The sequence below is a fragment of the Cannabis sativa genome, chromosome 7 (assembly GCF_029168945.1).
Source record: "Cannabis sativa cultivar Pink pepper isolate KNU-18-1 chromosome 7, ASM2916894v1, whole genome shotgun sequence".
In the NCBI taxonomy this organism is placed as follows: Eukaryota; Viridiplantae; Streptophyta; class Magnoliopsida; order Rosales; family Cannabaceae; genus Cannabis; species Cannabis sativa.
In genome coordinates, this window is record NC_083607.1 from 47,101,882 (window position 1) to 47,124,148 (window position 22,267).

Sequence of the window (22,267 nt, forward strand, 5' to 3'; positions counted from 1 at the left end):
CTGATATTAAATTATCCTGAATTTTTGAAGATAATAGTTATTATATTTAGTAAAAGATAATAATAATTGTTATTTTTATATAGACAAATAATAATATTTAATGTTTATTTTTAATAGTATAAATATTCAATATTTAAAAAATTGTATTTTGTTCAGTTTCGTCAATATAAATTTTATTTTAAATTTATTAAAAAAATATTTAAAAATAAATAATATTATATATTTTTATCTAGATTCAATAATCTAGAATTTATGCTTTATTTTAAGACAATAAGAAAATTACAATTTTAAAAATAAAGACAATAACAATTAAGTTTCTGTCACTTACAAATTTGAAACGCTTACGTCGGTATCTACCCTTTTTATATTTTTATTTTATTATCAAAGTTGACAGGTTTGGTGTGGCTCTACGCCGCTTACGCAGACAAAAGTCAAAGTCATCTCCCTCATTTTGAGTATCAAATCAATGTATTCGCACACACATTTATGCAGAGCTAACATTACTAAGAATGATTACCAGAAATCCCTCCATTTCTTCGCTCTTCACTGCCTTATGGACTTTCTTCTTCTTATTCATTTTCCTGCAACTTAGATCTCTAGCTCAAAACGCCACCACCGACCTTTCCGAAGGTAAGCCTTTTAATTAATTATTATTATTATTTCAAAAGAGAGTTACTATTGTTCATACATTGATATGGTTTGTGATCCATTTGGGGAATTCACTTGGCTTTTAGATTTCTACTCTGCACTTGTACTAATCCTATGAACGGATGTAAATGTATTCACAAATTTGAGTTGATCCTCTCTTTTTTTTTTTTTTGCTGGGTTCTACTTGCTTTGTTGGGGTTTTGGTTCGATTTTCTTACTCTGCTAATGCTTACTCTTTTTTTTTTTCCTTTAATTATAATTATTTTAATTTGTTTATTTACACATGTATGCTTACTTGAAAATTAAAAAAGAAACAGGATAAGAAGAAGAAAAAAAGCTGTGATGATTGCTTAGTTAATTCTCTAACAATGGTCAATTTGAAGTGGATTATGCCTTTTGGTTGGTTTTTGCTGTTTTTATTCTGAATAATTTGAATAACATAAAAGTAAAAGGACTGAAACTTTTTACAGTTTTTATTGGCTCATTGACATTCATAATTATTTATTTTTTGAGTGGTATTGTTGAACAGCTCAATTTTTGTGTTGTAATTGGCATTGGTGGAGATGGAGTCATATGCAAAGAAATTTTTTAATTAGTTGTAGCTTAAAGCTTTATCAAACGATTTGTAGTTGGCTTACTTAAATTTGAAGCTGCCCTTAATTGTAAATTATGCAGCTGTGACACTTGTTTCATAGCTCTTGAGACTTGTCTTTGCTTTATCATTTAAGCTGTAAACCAAAGCAAAGACGAAAGCATTTGTGTGTTATAATTCGTTTTGATATTATTGTAATTTTTTTGTGTTTATTACAATAAAGATAAATGAATATAATGTTTATAAGCAATGAAAATCAATAGTAAGAGAGTCATTCTTTATATTTGTTTATTTAATTTATTAAATTTAGGAAAGGGAACTTGATTAAATAAGGGCGCGTTTGGAAAGCCACAATATAATTGGATTTGTGTGTAATTGGAGGTAATTACACAATTTGTCATGTTTGTCTGACCATGTAATTACAATGTTACTGTGTAATTGTAAGTAATTGAGGGTATCCAATTACACTTTCCAATTCTCATAGCCCCCATGAGAATTGAATGTAATTACACTGTGTAATTATTAAAAACTTTTCATATTAAACATTAGCTACTAATAAATATTATTTTCCCATGTAATTACTAACTATTTTGCCAAATAAGATATTAAAAATTCATATATAATTACCACCTCATATCCAAACAGACCTTGAATTTTAAAATATAGTGTAATTATTAAACTGTGTAAATACTATCCTAGTAATTATCCTACTTAGTAATTACACAGTTACTTACAAACACACCCTTATTTCTACGAGCCACTTTTTGAAGCAACTCGACGTATAAATTTTTTTGGTACGAAGTGTGAATTTAATATTTCACTCAAAATATGAAGAAATGATTTCCACTAATGCATTGACAATAATTTTGGATCTTCCTTACAATTATGTGTAATATAGTTCTTTTTTGTATATAATATTTCGATTTGTTTATTTTAGCTCGTACTTTGTATGTTGAAGAGATGGCATCTAAACTAGTTTTGTATTATGCTTAACGAGATAGTGAGTGCCCTGAACTCAATATTCCAACAATGGGATGCACAAGCAACACCCCTATGGAACATAAGTGGAGAGCCATGTAGTGGATCTGCCATAGATGAGACAGAGTTTGAAAGCAGTGGTAATAACCCAGCAATTAAATGTGATTGTTCGTTCAACAATAACAAGACTTGCCACATTATTCAACTGTATGTTCTTTCTTTATGAACTACTGTGTGGTTCAATTACAAAAGTTAATCTTCAATTACAAAAGTTCTGGTGTTGATATTGGCGTGTCATGTCTCATGTTCAACAAGGAAAAATAAATTAAGCTATCATTAGTTACTACTTTCATATTGATATGTTAGCATTGTAGCACTGATATTGCTTAAATGTTTTTTGTAGCATAGTATAATTTATAAGTTATTATTGCAGGAGACTGCACAATTTGGGCAAACGAGGCATGATTCCTAGAGAAATTACAGCTTTAAAATATCTAGCTGTTTTGTAAGGAATTTCTTTTCAACCTAATTTTCTTTTGTTATCATTTTGTCATTCTTTTATGTACTTTGGATGAATTGATTGCTTGACAATTGGTCAAATTGTTTGTAGCAAGATCGATGAGAACTACTTCACTGGTCCTTTGCCTGCCTTTATTGGAAATTTATCTGCACTATTGATCTTGTAAGTGTTTGTTGGATAACTGAAGTTTTTCATATGGGTTAAAAACTTACCACAAGCTTCTTACAATTCTATTTTTGAAACTTTCCTTTTACGCTTTTCTATTCTGCACTTTCTAATTTAAGCTTCCTAGCTTACAGAGCCTGTGTGTAGTAGGGTTACTGATGGCTGGTAGGGAAATCATAATCATCATTTTCTAAAATTTTCATCTCCTTGAATGTAATTTCCCAAATGGTATTCTAAATCAGCCCAAGATGTTCATAACTGCAAGGTTCAATCTTTAAGTTATAGAAAACATACGTCATCCTAGTAATGACTGCTAACTTTACTCGTTATTTTGATCATTTGGAAACCCCAATTTTTTTTTTTGAAAAGGGAATAGACCCACATAAGGAGGGATCTTCCCGATATTATTAATGAGCCTCACTTATGGCGGAGGAAAACCATGATTACAATTACCATCAGACAAAACCTAAAACAGAATCATTCTCGACAGCTTATAAAATGGTTTTCCATTCTCTGCTTAAGTCTAAAAAGGACAAATTCTCAAAATGTTTTGTTTTAAAGACCCAAGTAGCTGTCCAAAATTTAACTGTCTCCCACACATCCGCTTCTGATTTAGCAACCCCTTCAAAAATTCTAGCATTTCTTTCAAGCCACACAGCCCAAATTGTTGCTAAGATCACAGTTTTCCAAAGCTTTGTTCTGCGTTTGCTGCCAATTAACTTGGAAGCCATCATTTGTGTTACTGACCTTGGCATAACCCAAGCCAAATCAAACTCCTCTAACACGTGTTTCATAGACACCGAATAAACTTGCAATCTCGAAATAGATGTTCCACATCTTCTCCACTGCCTTTACAACAAACGCACCAGCCAGGGGATATATACAGGAAAGGCTTCCTTTTTTGCATCTTGTCATGGACACTCACTTTGTCTAAGGCGACGAGCCACCCAAATACTTTAACTTTTGATGGCACGCAACTTTTCCATAGTATCTTTGTCCAAGCCAGGTCCTCGATTGATGGGTTTGATGTCAACCAAGAGAATTTGGAAACCCCAATTTTCTTTTTTAAACCATACAAGAATGAACTTTCTGATTAAGAATATAGTGAAATTCCCACTTCAGTGCTTTGATTATGTCTCACTTGGATGGAGTGAGATAGAAATATTGCCAAGACTTGTCTTACAACTTATGTTATCCTTTCTACTGAGACAACTTTATCTGTTACATATAAGAAGTGTGACTCTTTGAGTTCTGAACAGTTGCAAAAATATTCCTTTGGATAATCTGGGGGAAAATGAAGATCATTAATTAAATTAATTTGTTGCTTTCTTTCAGGTCGATCTCTCATAATTCATTTTATGGAACTCTTCCTAAGGAGCTTGGGAACCTCAAGGATCTTTTTATGCTGTAAGAAATCAAGCCACACTATATTTAACATCTTATCTTTATGGAACGGAAAAGTATTTTTTAGAATGCAGTTTGAGAATATCAAAATTCTCATTATAAGGCAGGCATAAGTAGATGGGTTATAGGAACATAACTTATGAATCTCTGTTATGGTATTCTGTAATCTGATATTTAGATTTTAGAATAATCAATCTATGTTTTTAAACTCTTTGCATAATATTTTTTCCTTAACCCACTTAACCATGTTCATGCAAAGAAATAATGTTAAACAGACTTTGTTGCAAACTATAATCACTATTCACAATAGGTCTAATTCTACTAATATCTTAATATATTAGGTCTATAACTTGTACATGATTGGTTAACTATACTACAAATTTAATCACAGGAATTCAGTACTATTGTAATGTCAATAATAACAGACCTATGTTAAAAGATGTTTTACAGAGTAATCTTTTGTATGGTTGTGTGTAGTTTTGAGTGTGGTCAAGTGTGGTGTCAAGCATGCTTGATTGTGGTTGAGAAATACTATACTGAAAAATAGAAAAATTGGCTTTTTTACTAATAAACGCTTATAAAATGGCATATTTTGCCAAGAACCCTAATAATTAGATTATTTTGTCATGACAACACTTTTCAATACAACATATAGTATCATCTATGTTTATGCATACAAACTTATTTCAGTGCCAATTAGTCTTTTCCAATATTTGTATGGTTCTTTGAAATGTATATTGCAGTTCAATCGGTTCAAATAACTTTTCTGGTACTCTTCCTCCAGAGCTAGGCAATTTGATCAATCTTGAGCAAATGTAAGTTTCTTCACATATTTAAGACTTTACCCAGTTCATTAAGAACAAATAATGCTATTGCTATGGTTTCTATTTGGTCTGCATGTAGTTTCTTATCGTTTATTTTGGCATTTTTTATCCTTAAATTGAGTTTTAGATATGGTGTTTGTTGGAGATTTAATCCAACACTAATCTCAAATCCTTGCACACAAACAATAATAAACCAAAAAGTGCAACACAAATACAATAACAAAGCAATTCACAATTTGAACCAATAAAAGAAAGTAAAATCAAAGAAATAATACAATGTTCAAAAAAAATGCAATTGAGCCTTAAGGCGTTTTTTTTTTCTGTAAGGCGAGGCGTAAGCGTCAAAAACTAATGTAATCAATACTTTTAGAGCACTTAAGAATGAATAAACTGTCACATAAATTTCACACACCATAAGAATATCTTCGAAAAATAATAACCATAAAATGTCTCATAAATTTCAAACATACAAAAAGATATGTCTCATAAAACTCAAACTAAAATAAAGATAATTATATTTTTAGAATTAGAATCCTAAATTCTACTATCCTAGAACACAGCTGCACAAAGCGAGCAACAAGTTTTTGTTTTTTTTTTTTCGTTGTTTGAAGAAATAAGCAGCTGCACAACTGCTGTGAAGAAGAGAGGGAGATAGGAAGAAGATAGAATTAGGGGTTTTTATTTTTAAATTTTATTTGGGCTCACTTAAATATTTCATTGGACTTTTTTATTTTTTTTTTTTTGGAAAAAAGGGAGGAGGGACCACTCACTAAGATTGGCCCCCACCCTTGAGATAAATAACAACCCTCGCTTATGGCGGAGGAAAACCGTGGTTACAAAGTGCCCTAAATTCTAAGGCTTAAACAAAGTCTCAAAGATATGATTACAACGAGCATATTCTCTTGTTAATTCTTTACAGCAGTGCTCTCCATTCTCTCATTAAATCTGAGAAAGAAACATTTTCAAAGAGCTTAGTCTTGTACACCCAAGAAGCAGTCCAAAATTTAATTTTATCCCATAGGGCTTCTGAAGAGCTCTCCGGACCTTCAAAGATTCTGTTATTACGTTCTAACCAAACCACCCATAGAACTGCCAAGACTGCTGTTCTCCATAAACATTTGCTTCTTTTACTGCCCCCCACCTTGCTCACTATCATTTGAGAGACCACACAAGGCATAACCCATTGAGTCTCAAATTCGTTAAACAACTTTGTCCAGAGATTACATGCAAGGCGACACCTTAAAAACAAATGAGTTGCATCTTCCCCACTTGACTTACAACAAACACACCACCCCGGTGACAAGCACATAAATGGTCGCTTCTTTTGCAGTCTGTCATGTACGTTCAACTTATCTAGAGATGCCAACCACCCGAACACTTTAACTTTAGAAGGTCCTCTGCTTTTCCATAGAGTCTTCGTCCAAAACACCTCACCAAACTCCTTGGACGAAGAAAACCAGTAGAATGCTGATTTAGAGGAGAAGATCCCACTGGGATCCGGAATCCACAAACGGCTATCATCAAGGATGTTGAGTACTCTAACATGTTCCAACTTCTGTAAAAGTTGTGTCATTTCGGGATTTCCCTGTCCATAAAGTTTCTTCTGAATTTAAAGTCCCAGCTTGCCACGCAATTTCCCACCTCGCCCTCATCGACAATCATCTCCTGTATACTTACATTCTTAGCCTTAGAGATCACTGCAACGTCTGGGAATTGCTCCTTCAGAGAGGATCCTTCAATCCATACGTCCTCCCAGAAACGTATACTTGCTCCGTTTCCTACTTTGAACTTCACCAATTGGCCATATTCGTCGTAATGATCTGAAATATCCTTCCACGGCCCTCTTGGAGATAATCGAGCCCCCTCTTTTGTATCCTAGAAGTTATCTGCTATGCCATAGCGACTTTTGATTACTTTGTGCCACAGGGAGTTTGGCTCTAAAGGAAATCTCTATAACCATTTCATTAGCAACCCTTTGTTCCTCAACTCTATCCTTCCAATTGCTAAACCACCCTCACTTCTTGGTTTGCATACCTCATCCCAAGCCACTAAATGGTCACCCCCTGCTAAGTCTCCACCTTTCCAAAAGAAATCTCTCATCATTTTTTCTATTGCCTTGATGACCATTTTTAGAGCTTTGAAGAGAGAGAGAGGTAGTAGATAGGGAGGGAAGATAGGACCGACTGAATAAGAGTAAGCCTCCCTCCCCTAGACAAGAAGGAGCATTTCCATCCATCATTTTTTCATTGGACTTTTTTATTAATGTTTATTGGACTTTTTTTTAAGGATTATTAAGTTGGGCAGCAGAAAAACAAATTTAAAATAACAATTTGGGCCTTTTTTTGGGGCTCAAATAACCTATTTCACATTCAAAATTTGAGGCGCACGCCTCTTACGCCTCAACGCCTCACCCATTAAGGCGTACGCCTCTCTTCTCCTCTGCAAGGCGCACGCCTTGCTGCACTCTTTAAACGCCTCAACTTGAGGCGCGCCTCCTCAAAAATGCCTTTTCAAACAATAATTGGAGAGCCTATTCCCCTCTTCTGAACTCCGAAAAATGGATTCAGATTATTGCTCTATATCGATTCAATTATTAAGTTACAACCAAACAATGGTCCCTGAAAACTTCTCTGTACAAACACAACTATACAGCTTCAAGATCCATCTCACACTAGCAGTAGGCACTCTCTGTTTCTCTCTCTCTCTCTCTCTCTCTCTCTCTCTCTCTCACTACAATCTAGGGTTCAAGAACCTTTATCTCATTTCTCTCTTGGCTTACTTTCAACAGAGCTAGAGACCTTTATATATAGGCTGACTAGCTTTACATGTTAGGACTCAACTAACATAACAAACACCTAACAAACCAAGAACCCGAACAAATAAACAAACTTAAGTAAAAACATGGGCAAGAATGACGTGGCCCATAGACAAGTTGGGTCTGATCCAACAAATTCCACCTTAGACGTAACTTGACTATGCAAAACAACAATGATGCCTCGGGAGTTCAGGTCTTCAAGTTGACTTCATTAGCCAACTCCAATCTTAAGTAGTGACTTGCAATGGTTGAACTTGTTTAGAGACGCTACTTTTGTTCCCATATCAGGTGGGTTCTCTTCTGATATGCAAACCAACAATGATGCCTCAGGAGTTCAGGTCTCCAACTTGACTTCATTAGCCAACTCCAATCCTAAGTAGTGACTTGCAATGGTTGAACTTGTTTAGAGTCGCTACTTTGGTTCCCATATCAGATGGGTTCTCTTTTATTGACACTTTGCTGATCTCCACAATCCCTTGTGTCACCTTCTCTCTTATGAAATAATACTCGATGTCTATGTGCCTGGAATGATTATGATACATAGGATTCTTACACAAATGTATAAAACTTTGACAATCCAAGTATATCACAATAGTATCCTTGAGAAAATTAAGCTTTTCTCACAGTCCTTGAATCCACAAACACTCCTTTATGGCCTCAGTAGCAACCATAAATTCAGCCTCAGTTGTGGATAATGCAACCACGAATTGGAGTTGTGTTTCCAACTTACATAGTTCCCACACACCATGAATTGAAAGGTTGAGGTAGACCTCCTTGAATCCTTGTCACTGGCGTAGTCCGAGTCACAATACCCTTCCAGGTTCACATATTCCCCGTTCTTCTTGTAAACCAACCCTTCTTCACTTGTTCCAATTAAATATCTCAGCAACCATTTAATTGCAAACCAATGTTCTTTCCTTGTATTCGACGTGTACCTACTCAAGCAACTAATGCTATGTGCAAAATCTAGTCTTGAGCACACCATTAGAAACATAATGGCGCCAACAGCTATAGCATAAGGGATCTTTTCCATTTCTTTCTTCTCTTTCTCCGTAGTGGGACATTGCTTGTTGGAAATCTGATAGTGGGCTGTCATTGGCTGTTTGGTAGGCTTAGATCCCTTCATAGAAAACTTTTCCACGAGCTTGCTGATGTAGTTCTTTAGCATGATGACCAAGCTTCCTTCTTCTCTATTTCTTCTAAGGTCCATCCCTAGAATTCTTCTGGCTGTTTTATATCAAATTTAGTCTCTAGGACTTTCTTCAAGTTTTCTATCTTTGCATTAATAAGCAACATGTCATCAACATAGAGCAACAAAAATTCGGAATTCTCAATTGTACTCCCTCTATTGTACAAACAGGTGTCATGATGGCTCTTCATAAATTCTTGTTTCATCATAAGCTATCAAACCTCTTATTCCATTGTCTAGGCGATTGCTTCAGCCCATATAATGATTTCCGTAGCTTACACACCAAATCCTTTTCCAAACCTTGCTCAAAACCCTTTGTTTGTTTCATGAAAATTTCTTCTTCCAATTCTCCATGCAAAAAGACTGACTTCACATCCATTTGCTCTAATTCCAACTTGAATTGAACCACAGTTGGCAACATTATCCTTATGGTATTGTAGTTCACAATTGGAGAGAAAATTTCAATGTAATCTAGGCCCTCCTTTGGTGTGAATCTTTTTGCAACCAGCCTAGCCTCGTACCTAGGTTTCTCTTCACCAACTCCTCCATCTTTGATCTTGTAAATGCACCTATTGGAAACTGCAGATTTCTCGTGAAGCCTTGGAACTAATATCCAATTCTTGACGTTAACACCTTGAGATTGATTCTGGGTCCGAACCCAGCTGTAATACCGGGTATTCAATCTAACACCAATCGCAAATCCTTGCACACAAACAATAATAAATCATAAAGTGGAGCACAAAAACAAGAACAAAACAATACACAATTCGAACCAATGAAAAAAAGTAAAATCAAAGAAAAAATACAACCGAATTATAGAGGTTTGTACTTCCTCCAACAATAGTTGGAGAGCCTATTCCCCTCTTCTGAACTCCCAAAAATGGAATTAGATTCTTGCACTATATCGATTCATGTCTGAAGTTACAACCCAAGGCAACCAAACAATGGTCCCTGAAAACTTCTCTGTACAGACGCAACTATATAGCTTCGAGATCCATCTGACACCAACAGTAGGTGCACTCTGTTTCTCTCTCTACCTCTCTCTCTCTCTCTCTCTCTCTCTCTCACTACAATCTAGGGTTTGAGAACTCTTGTCTCATTTCTCTCTTGGCTTACTTTCAACAAAGCTAGTGGCCTATACAGGCTGAGTAGCTTTACATGTTAGGACTTAACTAACATAACAAACACTTAACAAACCAAGAAAACTAAGAACCCAAACTAACAAACTTAAGTAAAAACATGTGCAAGAATGATGTGGCCCATAGATAAGTTGGGTCTGATCCAACAGTGTTATTGAGTAAAGTCTGTAGAATTGACACTTAGTTTAGTTCAGCTCAAGTATTATAGAAACATGTAAGGGAAAGTATAACTCATCTGAAATTCATAGAATTCCACTTTGTGTTTTCTTGCAGTTATCTAGACAGTTCAGGTGTTAGCGGTGAAATCCCTTCTACATTTGCTAATCTTCGAAATGTGGTAGTCATGTAAGGAAGATTTTGCGTTCCATGTTTTAAATCTTTTCTTATGTTTTAGAAACACAATTTTGTTAACTCAACTTACTATAATTTGGCTTCTTGAACATCAGGTGGGCCACAGACAGTCCTTTCTCAGGAAAAATACCTGACTTTATCGGAAATTGGACGAAGCTAACCTCTTTGTAAGCATTAAATTTTAAGATGTTATTACTAAAGTAGATATATGGCATTGTTATTATGGGTATTTAGGTTCACAAGTCTCTCAAAATAAATTTGTAGGAGATTTCAAGGGAGCTCTATTGTAGGTCCTATACCATCCAGTTTTTCTCAGTTGACCTTGTTGGAATCCCTGTGAGTAAATATATTCATTGCATTTTGAAATTCTCTCTTTCTACTATGCCAACTAGAGTGGGAGACTTATGTTTTTATAAATAATTATGTAGGAGAATCAGTGATATATACAATGGGAGCTCATCTCTTGATTTCATAATAAATTTGAAGAATTTAACTGAGTTGTAAGTTACCAAACTATTAAAGTCTGTTATTTGGTAATCTGACCAGATTTTTCGCTAATCAGCCCATCCGTTTATGCTCACCATATCATCACATTGTTTTTCCTCCTTTTCCAACAGAATTCTCAGAAATGCGTTGTTTGCTGGTACAATTCCATCTGATATTGGAAAACTTGAGCATCTAAAACAACTGTATGTCAAAAAACTTTATTACTGGTACAATACCAATAAGCTGTTAAATTTACTTTGTGTAACGTTACATTGTTTTTTTTGCAGGGATTTGAGTTTCAATAATTTAACAGGCGAGATCCCAAGTTTGCTGTTCAATATGAATAATCTCACACACTTGTAAAGAATTAAGTAGTGTTTTTATCATTATAATCTGATATCTGCCTAAAACTTGCCTGACTTCTGCTTTGCTGTTTCATTTTTGGCATCTATCATCAAAACTACAGATTTCTTGGAAACAATAGTTTGTCTGGAGCCCTTCCTCTCCAATGGAGCGACACACTTATGTATATGTAAGCCATATTTTTTGTTATAGCATTAACTTTGTGTTGTATTGAATCTGGCTGCAACTGTTGCAACCTTCAATAACATGCTGCACTCATGTAAAACCATTCCTGTCAAATGGATTACTTCATAATAAAGACTTGTAAGTAATATGCTGATACTTCCTTAAGAATAGATTTCATTGTATTTTATGACATTACAGTAACTTTCTTATTTTTTATTGTAAGAATTGTTACTTAATTTAGAGAACAAAATTCTGGACGTCGAAGGTATTTTCAAAGAAAATGAAGAGGGGGGGCAGAACAAAATTCTTACAAATTAGAATAATGTCTTCCATGCCTCATAATGACGGATAGATAGACTGTTAATATGGAAAATATATTACTAGCTTTGACATCTCGATGACGGACAGATAGTCTGTTCCTTTTGAAAATTAATTTGTTAGGGTGCTGAAATGTCTTCCATGCCTCATAATGACAGATAGATAGTTAATAGTAAGGTACATTGTAGAATCCTCGTCATTATCATGTAGCTGCCAATAAGAACACATTCTCATATCAAATTTTTTATGCATCTTTTGATAGAAACTACCTTGGTAGTCTTTTTTTTTTTCTTTTTCAAATGGGAAACACAAGTGTTATCAACCCCTTTTGATAACAAACTATTGTAACTTCTATATGCTGTTCTCATTTCCATATTACATGTCTTTTAAACTTTGTGCATCTCAAGTCTTTTTTTGCTTACATTTTACAATATATGCAGAGACTTGTCTTACAATTACTTGTCAGGACGTTTGCCTCCCTGGGTTACCTCAATATCACAACTGTGGGTAATCTCAACTCTCTCTCTCTCTCTCTCTCTCTCTCTCTCTCTCTCTCTCTCTCTCTCTCTCTCTCTCTCTCTCTCTCTCTCTCTCTCTCTCTCTCTCTCTCTCTCTCTCTCTCTCTCTCTCTCTTATTTCTTTATTAATATTTTTACGTGGCACACATTGCTTTGTGTTTCATTTATGACAATGGTTGTGATGTCAAAACACAATCTCTCTTTCCCTTGGAAGTTTTTAGCTCTTTACAGTTTTAGCAAAAATGAAAATATGACGAGTAAAATTTGTGCAGGAACTTAGTGGCCAATAACTTTACATTTGACAGCTCAAACAGATCGTGAGTATTTCACATTGTTGATGATTTTCTATTTTTATTTTTAAATTTTCTTTCTATTAGGAACTAAATATTAGTTTAGTTCGACAAGCACAAGATTTCTATAGTGTTAATTTTTTTTTCCTTTCCTTTCAATAAGCACTAATTATCCTCTTTGCTTGCAGAGTTATTCCTGGATTAGAATGTCTGCAGAGGAACTTTCCATGCAATCGAGATTCTCCACTTTGTAAATTACTTATATTCAATTACTTGTTAGCAATTTGATGCATTATAATGTTAAGCATACATGTCCTGGCTCTCCAATATTATTTATTTATGCATTTTTATCAACACTTCATTGTGATAAAAACAAGTTCTACTAAGGATATATGAGACTGTAATGATTTTGATTATCTGTCGTTTGGAAACTATCCATTGTGAACCTTACACAACAATCTAACCCAGTTCCATAAGTCTTTATTTTATAGTATGTCTGTTTTGAGATGGTTGTGTATTTGTATGAATAAGTGCACAATAAAATTAACACACTTAAAAATGAGGTCAATTACATTGTCAAGTGAGTTATTTATTGTTTCACTTGTGTAACTGAAAAATTGAGAATTTTCATTTATTACTTTTCAATCCTTCATTCACGATAGTTACACAGTTTATATTTAAGTTGCTTTCAATCTATGACATTTAAATTCTTTTCATTTTCCGACATGACAGTTATGATGTATTGGATCTTACAGATGCTGACTTCTCAATCAAGTGTGGTGGACCTAAGGTGATTGGAAGAACTGGCATAGTGTATGAACCTGAGGACTTAGTTCTTGGTCCTGCAAAGTTTTACGTAATCAATGAGAGATGGGCAGTTAGCAAGGTGGGCTTGTTTGCTGACAAAACAGGTAAGATGGATCTCGAAGGTACCCAGGCACAAGTCACAGGCACAGATGAGAATCCGGATCTTTTCCATACTGCAAGGATGTCCCCAGGATCTCTAAGATACTACGGTCTTGGTCTTGAGAATGGGCCATACACTGTAACTCTGCACTTTGCAGAAATTGGTTTTCCAAATCGAAACTCACAGACATGGGCAGGTCTAGCTAGGCGCGTGTTTGACATATATATTCAGGTAATTGTACAATTAAATAAGAAAATATTCCAGTTTAAAAACTCAATGTTAACTTTCTGAGTAGAAATTACAATTAATTTATGTTATTGCAAAAATATAAAGATTTTCTGAGCTTACCTCTGGTCGTCTTATTTATAGGGTAATCTCAAACTAAAGGACTTTGACATAGCAAAGGAGGCAGGTGGGGTTGAGAGAGCAATTACAAAGACATACAACATTAATGTGTCTGAGAACTATCTTGAAATTCATTTGTTCTGGGCTGGTAAAGGGACCTGCTGTATACCTAAAGAAGGTTACTATGGTCCATTGGTAGCGGCAGTCCATGCTGCTTCAGGTAACATATTTCTATATGTACACATTCATAGTCAGATGGTTTAATTGTTCTTCATTGCTTCTGTTTTCTTAAATCATTTTATTGAATGAATATATTTTCTTGCTCAGATTTTACAAGTATTGCTGGGGGTCGACAATCTACTCAAGGAAAGAACAGAACAGGCTTAGTTGCTGGTATTGCGGTTTCAGCAGCAGTTGTGGTCCTTGTATTGGTATTTTCAATACTATATATGAAGAGAAAATCACGTGATGATGATGATGAAGGTAAGATAATGTAAGTAGGAGTTACAGTTGAAGTCCTGTTAATGAACATCAATAGATAATCCATTTCTGAAGTCAATTTTGTTTTAAACCTTCACTGATGGCTGCAAAACAGTATTCCTGAATTAATCAGGTTCTCAGGCTATATTAACATTGCATTGAATATTTCTTTAGATTTTCATTTGGGACACTTCCATTATAAAATTTAATTAACTTTTTCCCAATACTTCATATCTACGCAGTTTATCTGTTAGTAATGCTTTCATGTTATGTAAATAGTCTTAAGCTCATCTCTTGTTATATCCCTACTAGATCTTATATCGTGTACATTCTTGCATGAATATGCAGAACTTCTTGGAACAGGCCCTCGTCCAGTTACTTACAGTTATGCTGAATTAAGAGCGGCCACAGATAATTTCAGTCCGTGCAATAAGCTAGGAGAGGGAGGATTTGGTGAAGTTCACAAGGTGATCTTTATGCTTTTAATATTCAATTGTAGCTGAATTGGAAAATAGCATTTTCAGCTTTTTTTTTTCATAATATATCCCAGTTCTATCACATTTCTCATTTTGTGGTGTTGATTACATTGTAGGGCACACTTTCAGATGGAACAGTGGTAGCTGTTAAACAAATTGCTGTAGCATCTACCTACGTAAAGCGTCAGTTTGTATCTGAAATTGCCACAATATCTGTTGTGCAACATCGCAATCTTGTGAAGTTGAATGGATGCTGTATTGAAGGAAATAGGCGCATCTTGGTTTATGAATATCTTGAAAACAAAAGCCTTGATCAGTTACTATTTGGTACGAAGCTACTGGATATATGCTATGCTTGCCTGGTATTTTAAAAGCTTTAATCATTTGAAACCTTTTGTGATAGATGTAAAGAAAAAGAGAATAGTACCATTAAATTGCAAAATTCTTTGGGCTGGTTTTACATCATATCCAAGTTACTGTCTGGAAGGGCTAATATATATTTTTTTATTCTTTTCTTTTCTTTTCTTGCCCCTTCACTTTTAGGTGTAAATATTTCCATAATCCCAGGCTTTGACAGTATTTATGTGAAACACTAAATAGTTCACAGTTAGAATTTTTATTGGTATGTATCTTTGTGGTACTTAATATTGATGCAGCCAACCTTGCAGGAAAAGTTAATTTGCATCTGGACTGGCCTACCCGCATCAATATATGCTTGGGCACAGCTAGAGGACTTGCTTATCTTCACGAAGAATCCATGCCAAGGATTATACATCGAGATGTCAAAGCTAGTAATATTTTACTTGACGATACATTTTGTCCTAAAATATCAGATTTTGGTTTAGCAAAGCTCTATGATGAAAATAAAACCCATATCAGCACCCGAGTTGCAGGGACAATGTAAGTCTCTTTAACCAACTTACAGGACCTATTCTTTCTATAATTGCTCATAATTCCACAATTATCTAAATGTTCTTCAGGTTCATTAAAATTGATGCTACAAGATAGTTTTTTTATGAATCTATTTTCATTCTCATTGAATATGATAGTCTTAATGAAGAACTGATTGTACTGATGATGGTTGTCCTGAAGTTAAAATTACATTCATATTCTAGTTATAACTTAAGAAATTTTGGAGTGTCCTAAAGCATGAAAGCATTATTTATTGAAAAAATAAAGATAGTGAGGCATTTTGTCATCTTACAGAGGCTATCTGGCTCCAGAGTATGCCTTGCGTGGGCGCCTAACGGAAAAGGCTGATGTTTTTGGTTTTGGTGTTGTTGTATTGGAGCTTGTTAGTGGGAAACCAAACATCTACAATACTCCAGATGGTGAAATCATATATCTCCTTGAAACGGTAAAAGAAAAATTAAGGCATTCTTATTTTCTTTCTTTCCAAACTAGCGTTATTGTTTCAATGTATAATGCTTGATTAGTCAAAATATTTTACAGGCATGGACGTTACACGAAAATAACCAAAGTTTAGGATTGCTAGATCCAAGATTAGTGGAATTTAATGAAAACGAAGTAATCAAATTAGTACAAGTGGCGCTTCTGTGCACTCAGGCATCAGCAACATTGCGGCCGTCAATGTCACGTGTTGTAGGCATGCTTGCCGGAGATGTTGAGATTGACACTAATATTTCAAAGCCAAGTTATTTAACAGAATTGGGTTATAAAAACATGAGAAATTTGAATCAAGGCGATGTTATGATTCCCCCGGGCCCTATAAATGATCCCATGTTCCCTTCTCCTTATAGCCTAGCTGCTCCAATAAGTGATGTTATTACTGAAGGAAGATAAAAACTTCCTTGCTCATGCTGTAATGTCATCCATATTAGGTACAGGAACAACCTTTCCCTGAACACGGAACTCCTACATCAGCACGACCTTTCGTTTTTGTTTTCGGTGCTGCTCTTGTTTCTTCAAATTCATGGCAATGTGAATAGCATATGAGATACCAAATAGAGTATAGGGTAGTCAACATTGTTAGGAAAGTTGGATTGTGAAAAACATAGAAGAAAAAACGTTTTGATTCAGAAACTTCTTGTGGCAACATAAGACATTTATTATAGTTTTGGAATGTTGAATTGATTAAAGTGATATTGCAAAGATGTAACTCAAGAATTCTTTGAATAACTTTTTACTAATTTATACTTCTCCTGGAGCCTTAGTGACATGTAAGTATATTGTCACTTTCACTTATTTTGATTTTTCTTTTTCAATATATTTATTGAGTATATATGTTTACAATAATGCACATATTTTAGAAATTTATTGAGTATATATGTTTACAATAATGCTACTTCTTGCAACTACCGTTTGCTTTTTACTTCGCCATGTTACTACATTACCCCATACAAGAGTACAATACCCAGATGTAGACCTTCTATCATCAATTGACCCAGCCCAGTCTGCATCTGTGAAGACTTCAACCTTCCTCTCGTTGCTGAACGGAAAAATAGACATATTTTAGAAGTTGCTCGTTCTCTCATGTTTTCTACTCAAGTCCCCAAACATTTTTGGGGTGAAGCCGTTCTTACAGCCACCTATCTAATCAACAGAATGCCATCTCGAGTACTCAACTTTCAAACTCCATGTCACACGGTTTTGAAAGATTTCCCTCATACAAAATTCATTAGTCTTCTTGATCCTAAGATCTTTGGCTGCACCGCCTTCGTTCATCTTCATTCTCAAAATCGTAGTAAGCTAGACCCTAAATCTATCAAATGCATTTTTCTTGGTTATTCCTCTCATCAAAAAGGTTATAAATGTTATTCTCCTATAACTCGGAAAATGTATAACACTATGGATGTCACCTTTTTTGAAAATCATGCTTACTACAAATCTGAGATTCAGGGGGAGAATGCAGGTGAATCTCATCTTTGGGACACTATTCCAAGTATTAATAATACTTCATCTCCTAGTGTTCACCATGAGAATTCTTCCGACTCTCAAGTCATAGAAAGTCAAGTCTCATCCTCCTCTAAACTCATGGGTTCCCAAATCATTGAACATTGTCCAAATCCACCCATTGCTCTTGCACCTTGTCAAAAACCAGAAATTCGTGTCTATACGAGAAGGAAAAAATCTGGTAAAGATATAGAGCACACAACACATATGGAGGACCACCATGCATCGGAACCGGATCCTCATTCCCTAGAAACTCATTCAGGTTTAAGTAATTCTAACCATGATAAGGTTTTGCAAATAAATGATGATTTAGATTTGCCAATTGCATTGAGAAAGGGAGTTCGCGCATGTACAAAGCATCCTATTCGTAATTTTGTATCTTACAAAGCATTATCACCATCCTATCAGGCATTTGTCTCTATTATTGATAACATACTGATTCCTCAAACAATTCAAGAGGCTCTGACAGATCCTCGATGGAAAGAAGCAGTAGAAAATGAGATTAGTGCTTTGATGAAAAATAATACGTGGACAATCACGATTCTACCACCTGGGAAGAGATCTGTGGGTTGCAAATGGGTCTTCACCGTTAAATATAAAGCAGATGGGAGCGTTGAGAGGTTTAAAGCTCGCCTTGTTGCTAAAGGCTTCACTCAGACTTACGGAATCGATTATCAAGAAACGTTTGCGCCTGTTGCCAAGCTTAACACTGTACGTGTTCTATTATCCCTTGCTGCAAATAAAGATTGGCCCCTCCATCAACTTGATGTGAAAAATGCTTTCCTAAACGGCGACCTTGAAGAAGAAGTTTATATGGACATTCCACCAGGCTTTGAGAACTCCTCAAATCAGAACAAAGTGTGCAAACTCAAGAAATCTTTGTACGGTCTCAAACAATCTCCACGGGCATGGTTTGGTAGATTCACTAAAGCAATCATACAGAATGGGTATACTCAGTGTCAAGCAGATCACACCTTGTTTGTTAAGTTCTCGTCAGATAAAAGGATAGCTATCCTAATTGTCTATGTAGATGACATAATACTTACAGGTGACTACAAGGAGGAAATGGAGAGATTGAAAGAGTTCTTATCTAAGGAGTTCGAGATTAAAGATCTTCGTTATCTTAGATATTTTCTTGGCATGGAAATTGCTCGATCAAGACATGGCATATTTGTTTCTCAACGTAAGTATGTTCTAGACTTATTGAAGGAAACATGAATGCTTGGATGCAAACCTGCCCCAACTCCAATGGATTCCAACAAGAAGATGGGTTTAGGAAAGGACATGACATCAGTAGATAGGGGGAGATTGTTGGGTTTTATGCCCTAAATAAAACTCATTTCAATATAATCAGATTTACTTATTAATATAGATCATAAATAACATTTAATGTTGCATGGTTCACATGATTTATTTCATGATTATATGTACATAATGTATAGATTCATCTGAAACCCTTTTCACATACTTGATCCTGTTTATTGTGCCGTCAACACATTGGAAAGTAAACATGACTATGTGAATAAAGTTTCCTAGATTTATCAGACACAGGGTTTTACTGATATGATAATCTACAACAAGAGTTTACTTGTATTTGGAGAAATACTATGTTCTTTCCAGAACATTGGTTAAAGTAAAGCTCAGGTTGGATGCATGGAGTATGCATCGGAAGGGACCGATATTGAACTTTGACTTAGATTTAATTAAACTTACCGTAAAATCTATTCAAGTCAATATCGCCAAGTTGATCCTAGATCAAATGATCTTAATCCTGTTATGATTAGGCTCAATCTTGAAAGGCTATTCGTGTTCTTTAATTTGTTAGTTAAGCCTACTTTTAGGTCAGGGTGATACGTACATTTTGGGAACACGGTAGTGCAATTGAGTGGGAGCGCTAGCATAAACATGGAATCTATAGCTTCTATCTGGCGAATAGTAAGCAAAGGATGATCTCCTTCGAGCTTGACCAAACGAAAATAAATGGTGGAGATCTCATTTCACATAAGCTGAAATATCATTTATACGGGGTCAAATGTTTTAAGGATAAAATACATAGTAGGGTGTTACGGTAATTTAATCCCTTTACTGTGTAGATCATTCATATAGAGGATCATTGATCACATTAGGATTATAACAATGGATAACTAATGATGTGTCTATATGGTGGAACATATAGAGCATTCTATATACTGAGAGTGCAATTCTAAGTTCTATGCGTGGATTCAACGAAGAATTAATAAGTTAGTGAATTTTAGTGCTAAATTCTTGATCTACTTATTGGAAGCTCGGTTATATAGACCCATGGTCCCCCAACTAGTTGAGATAATATTGCTTGTAAGACTCATGTAATTGGTTTTGATTAATCAATTATAATTCTCAAATTAGACTATGTCTATTTGTGAATTTTTCACTAAGTAAGGGCGAAATTGTAAAGAAAGAGTTTATAGGGGCATATTTGTTAATTATGATACTTTGTATGGTTCAATTAATAAATATGATAAATGACAATATTATTTAATAATTATTTATAGTTATTAAATAGTTAGAATTGGCATTTAAATGGTTGAATTTGAAAATTGGCGTTTTTGAGAAAATCGGGTGCAGAAAAGGTAAAACTGCAAAATTGCAAAAAGTGAGGCCCAAATCCACTAGTATAGGGCCTGCCACTTTTGTAGGAAATTTAAACTGATATTTTCATTATTTTAATGCCAAATAATTCAAACCTAACCCTAGTGGAATGCTATAAATAGATAGTGAAGGCTTCAGGAAAATTACACTTAAATTTTCTATTTTTCCTTCAGAGAAAAACCTGAGCCTTTCTCTCTCCTTATCTTTAGCTGCCACTTCTTCTTTCTCTTCCCTCTTGAATTTCGAAATTCTTAGTGTATGAGTAGTGCCCACACACAGCAAGTGATACCTCAATCATAGTGAGGAAGATCGTGAAGAAAGACTTTCAGCAAGAAGGAGTTTCAGCATCAAAGATTCAGAGAAAGAGATCCAGGTTCAGATATTGATAATGCTCTGCTACAGAAAGGAATCAAGGGCTAGATATCTGAACGGAATGAGTCATATTATTCCGTTGCACCCAATGTAAGGTTTCTTAAACTTTATATGTGTTTAATTTATCGTTTTAGAAAGTTCTTATTTAGGATGTTAATAAACATACTTGTGAGTAGATCTACGATCCTGGTAAAATAATTTCCAACAGAGATATCAAATGTTAGTTGGACGCCTCATCTACCTATCTCATACCAGACCTGACATTGGTTTTTCAGTTAGTGTTGTCAGCCAATACATGAACAATCCCACTGAAGAACACATGGAAGCTGTTACTAGAATTTTAAGATACCTTAAGATGAATCCTAGGAAAGGTCTTCTATTTAAGAAAAGTGATAGCAGAGAGGTCAAAGTCTACACTGATTCAGACTGGGCAGGAGACGTAACAGATAGGAGGAGTACTTCAGGATATTGTTCTTATGTTTGGGGTAATCTAGTGACTTGGAGAAGTAAGAAACAATCAGTGGTTTCAAGAAGTTCAGCTGAAGCAGAATTTAGAGCTCTTGCTCTAGGTGTTTGTGAAGGGATTTGGCTAAAACGATTACTGAGTGAACTACGACTATTTGCAGGAGAGTCCATTAAAATGCTTTGCGATAGTCAGGCTGCTATTAGTATCGCTAAAAATCCTGTTCATCATGACAGGACAAAACATATTGAGATAGATAGACATTTCATCACTGAGAAGATTGAAAATGCCACAATTCAAACTATCTATACTCCATCAAGACTGCAAACAGCCGATGTTCTTACCAAAGCCCTTCCCAGAACTGTCTTTGATGAATTAGTGTGCAAGTTGGGAATGTTTGATATACATTACCCAACTTGAGGGGGAGTGTAGAATTATGTAAATATTTAATATTAATTGTGTATCAATTATTTAGGAATTAGAATTATCTTATTCTTTAATATCCCTGATTTTTAGGAGATTAGTTGACCTAAGTTATTTGTATAGCTTTGTAATCTATCCATTTATATGTAATTCTTTGGTGAATAAAATAATTCAAGCCATTATTCAAAAATCTACATATATTGTATTTTAAAATTATTTATGTTTACTGACACTTTTGAAAATCGAATTAAAAGAAGATTAAGTTAAAGAAAATAAGAATAAGAAATAAATAAGATGAGATTTTTTACGTGATTGGGCGTTAAAAAATTTTAGTTCATGAGACAATATTATTAAGCTCCATGGTTATAGAGTATTTTATCATTTTTTCTCATACAAGATTTCCTAGCCAAAACTTGTAACCCTTCAAATGAAGGGTTGTGACTTTATTTATAGGCATTTTGGCTAATGGATCGAGTTGATCGAATCCATTAGGGT

The 22,267-nt window shown here is 34.8% G+C and overlaps 2 protein-coding genes across 8 annotated transcripts; both read left to right on the plus strand.

The window, feature by feature from the left end:
• The first annotated feature begins 411 nt into the window (after nucleotides 1–411).
• On the plus strand, nucleotides 412–17,132 carry LOC115697161 (probable LRR receptor-like serine/threonine-protein kinase At1g56140). 7 transcript variants are annotated; one of them, XM_030624067.2, is made up of 24 exons: nucleotides 412–630; nucleotides 2,242–2,425; nucleotides 2,652–2,723; nucleotides 2,829–2,900; nucleotides 4,239–4,310; nucleotides 5,051–5,122; nucleotides 10,548–10,619; nucleotides 10,721–10,792; nucleotides 10,890–10,961; nucleotides 11,054–11,125; nucleotides 11,243–11,314; nucleotides 11,399–11,470; nucleotides 11,578–11,643; nucleotides 12,398–12,460; nucleotides 12,748–12,792; nucleotides 12,954–13,015; nucleotides 13,521–13,903; nucleotides 14,042–14,237; nucleotides 14,345–14,500; nucleotides 14,846–14,964; nucleotides 15,090–15,300; nucleotides 15,630–15,873; nucleotides 16,180–16,330; nucleotides 16,426–17,132. In XM_030624067.2, the coding sequence occupies exons 1-24, from the start codon at nucleotides 510–512 to the stop codon at nucleotides 16,774–16,776; spliced, it is 3,072 nt and encodes a 1,023-aa protein (XP_030479927.1). In that variant the 5' UTR covers nucleotides 412–509; the 3' UTR covers nucleotides 16,777–17,132. The 7 variants fall into 7 exon arrangements, with proteins under 7 accessions (XP_030479927.1, XP_030479928.1, XP_030479929.1 ...); XM_030624068.2 differs by having other exon boundaries at nucleotides 414–630; nucleotides 15,642–15,873; XM_030624069.2 differs by having other exon boundaries at nucleotides 501–630; nucleotides 2,238–2,425.
• A 3,971-nt stretch (nucleotides 17,133–21,103) lies between these two features.
• LOC133039736 (secreted RxLR effector protein 161-like) lies at nucleotides 21,104–21,769 on the plus strand. The gene has a single exon (XM_061118668.1). The coding sequence runs from the start codon at nucleotides 21,104–21,106 to the stop codon at nucleotides 21,767–21,769; it is 666 nt and encodes a 221-aa protein (XP_060974651.1).
• Nucleotides 21,770–22,267: the final 498 nt, after the last annotated feature.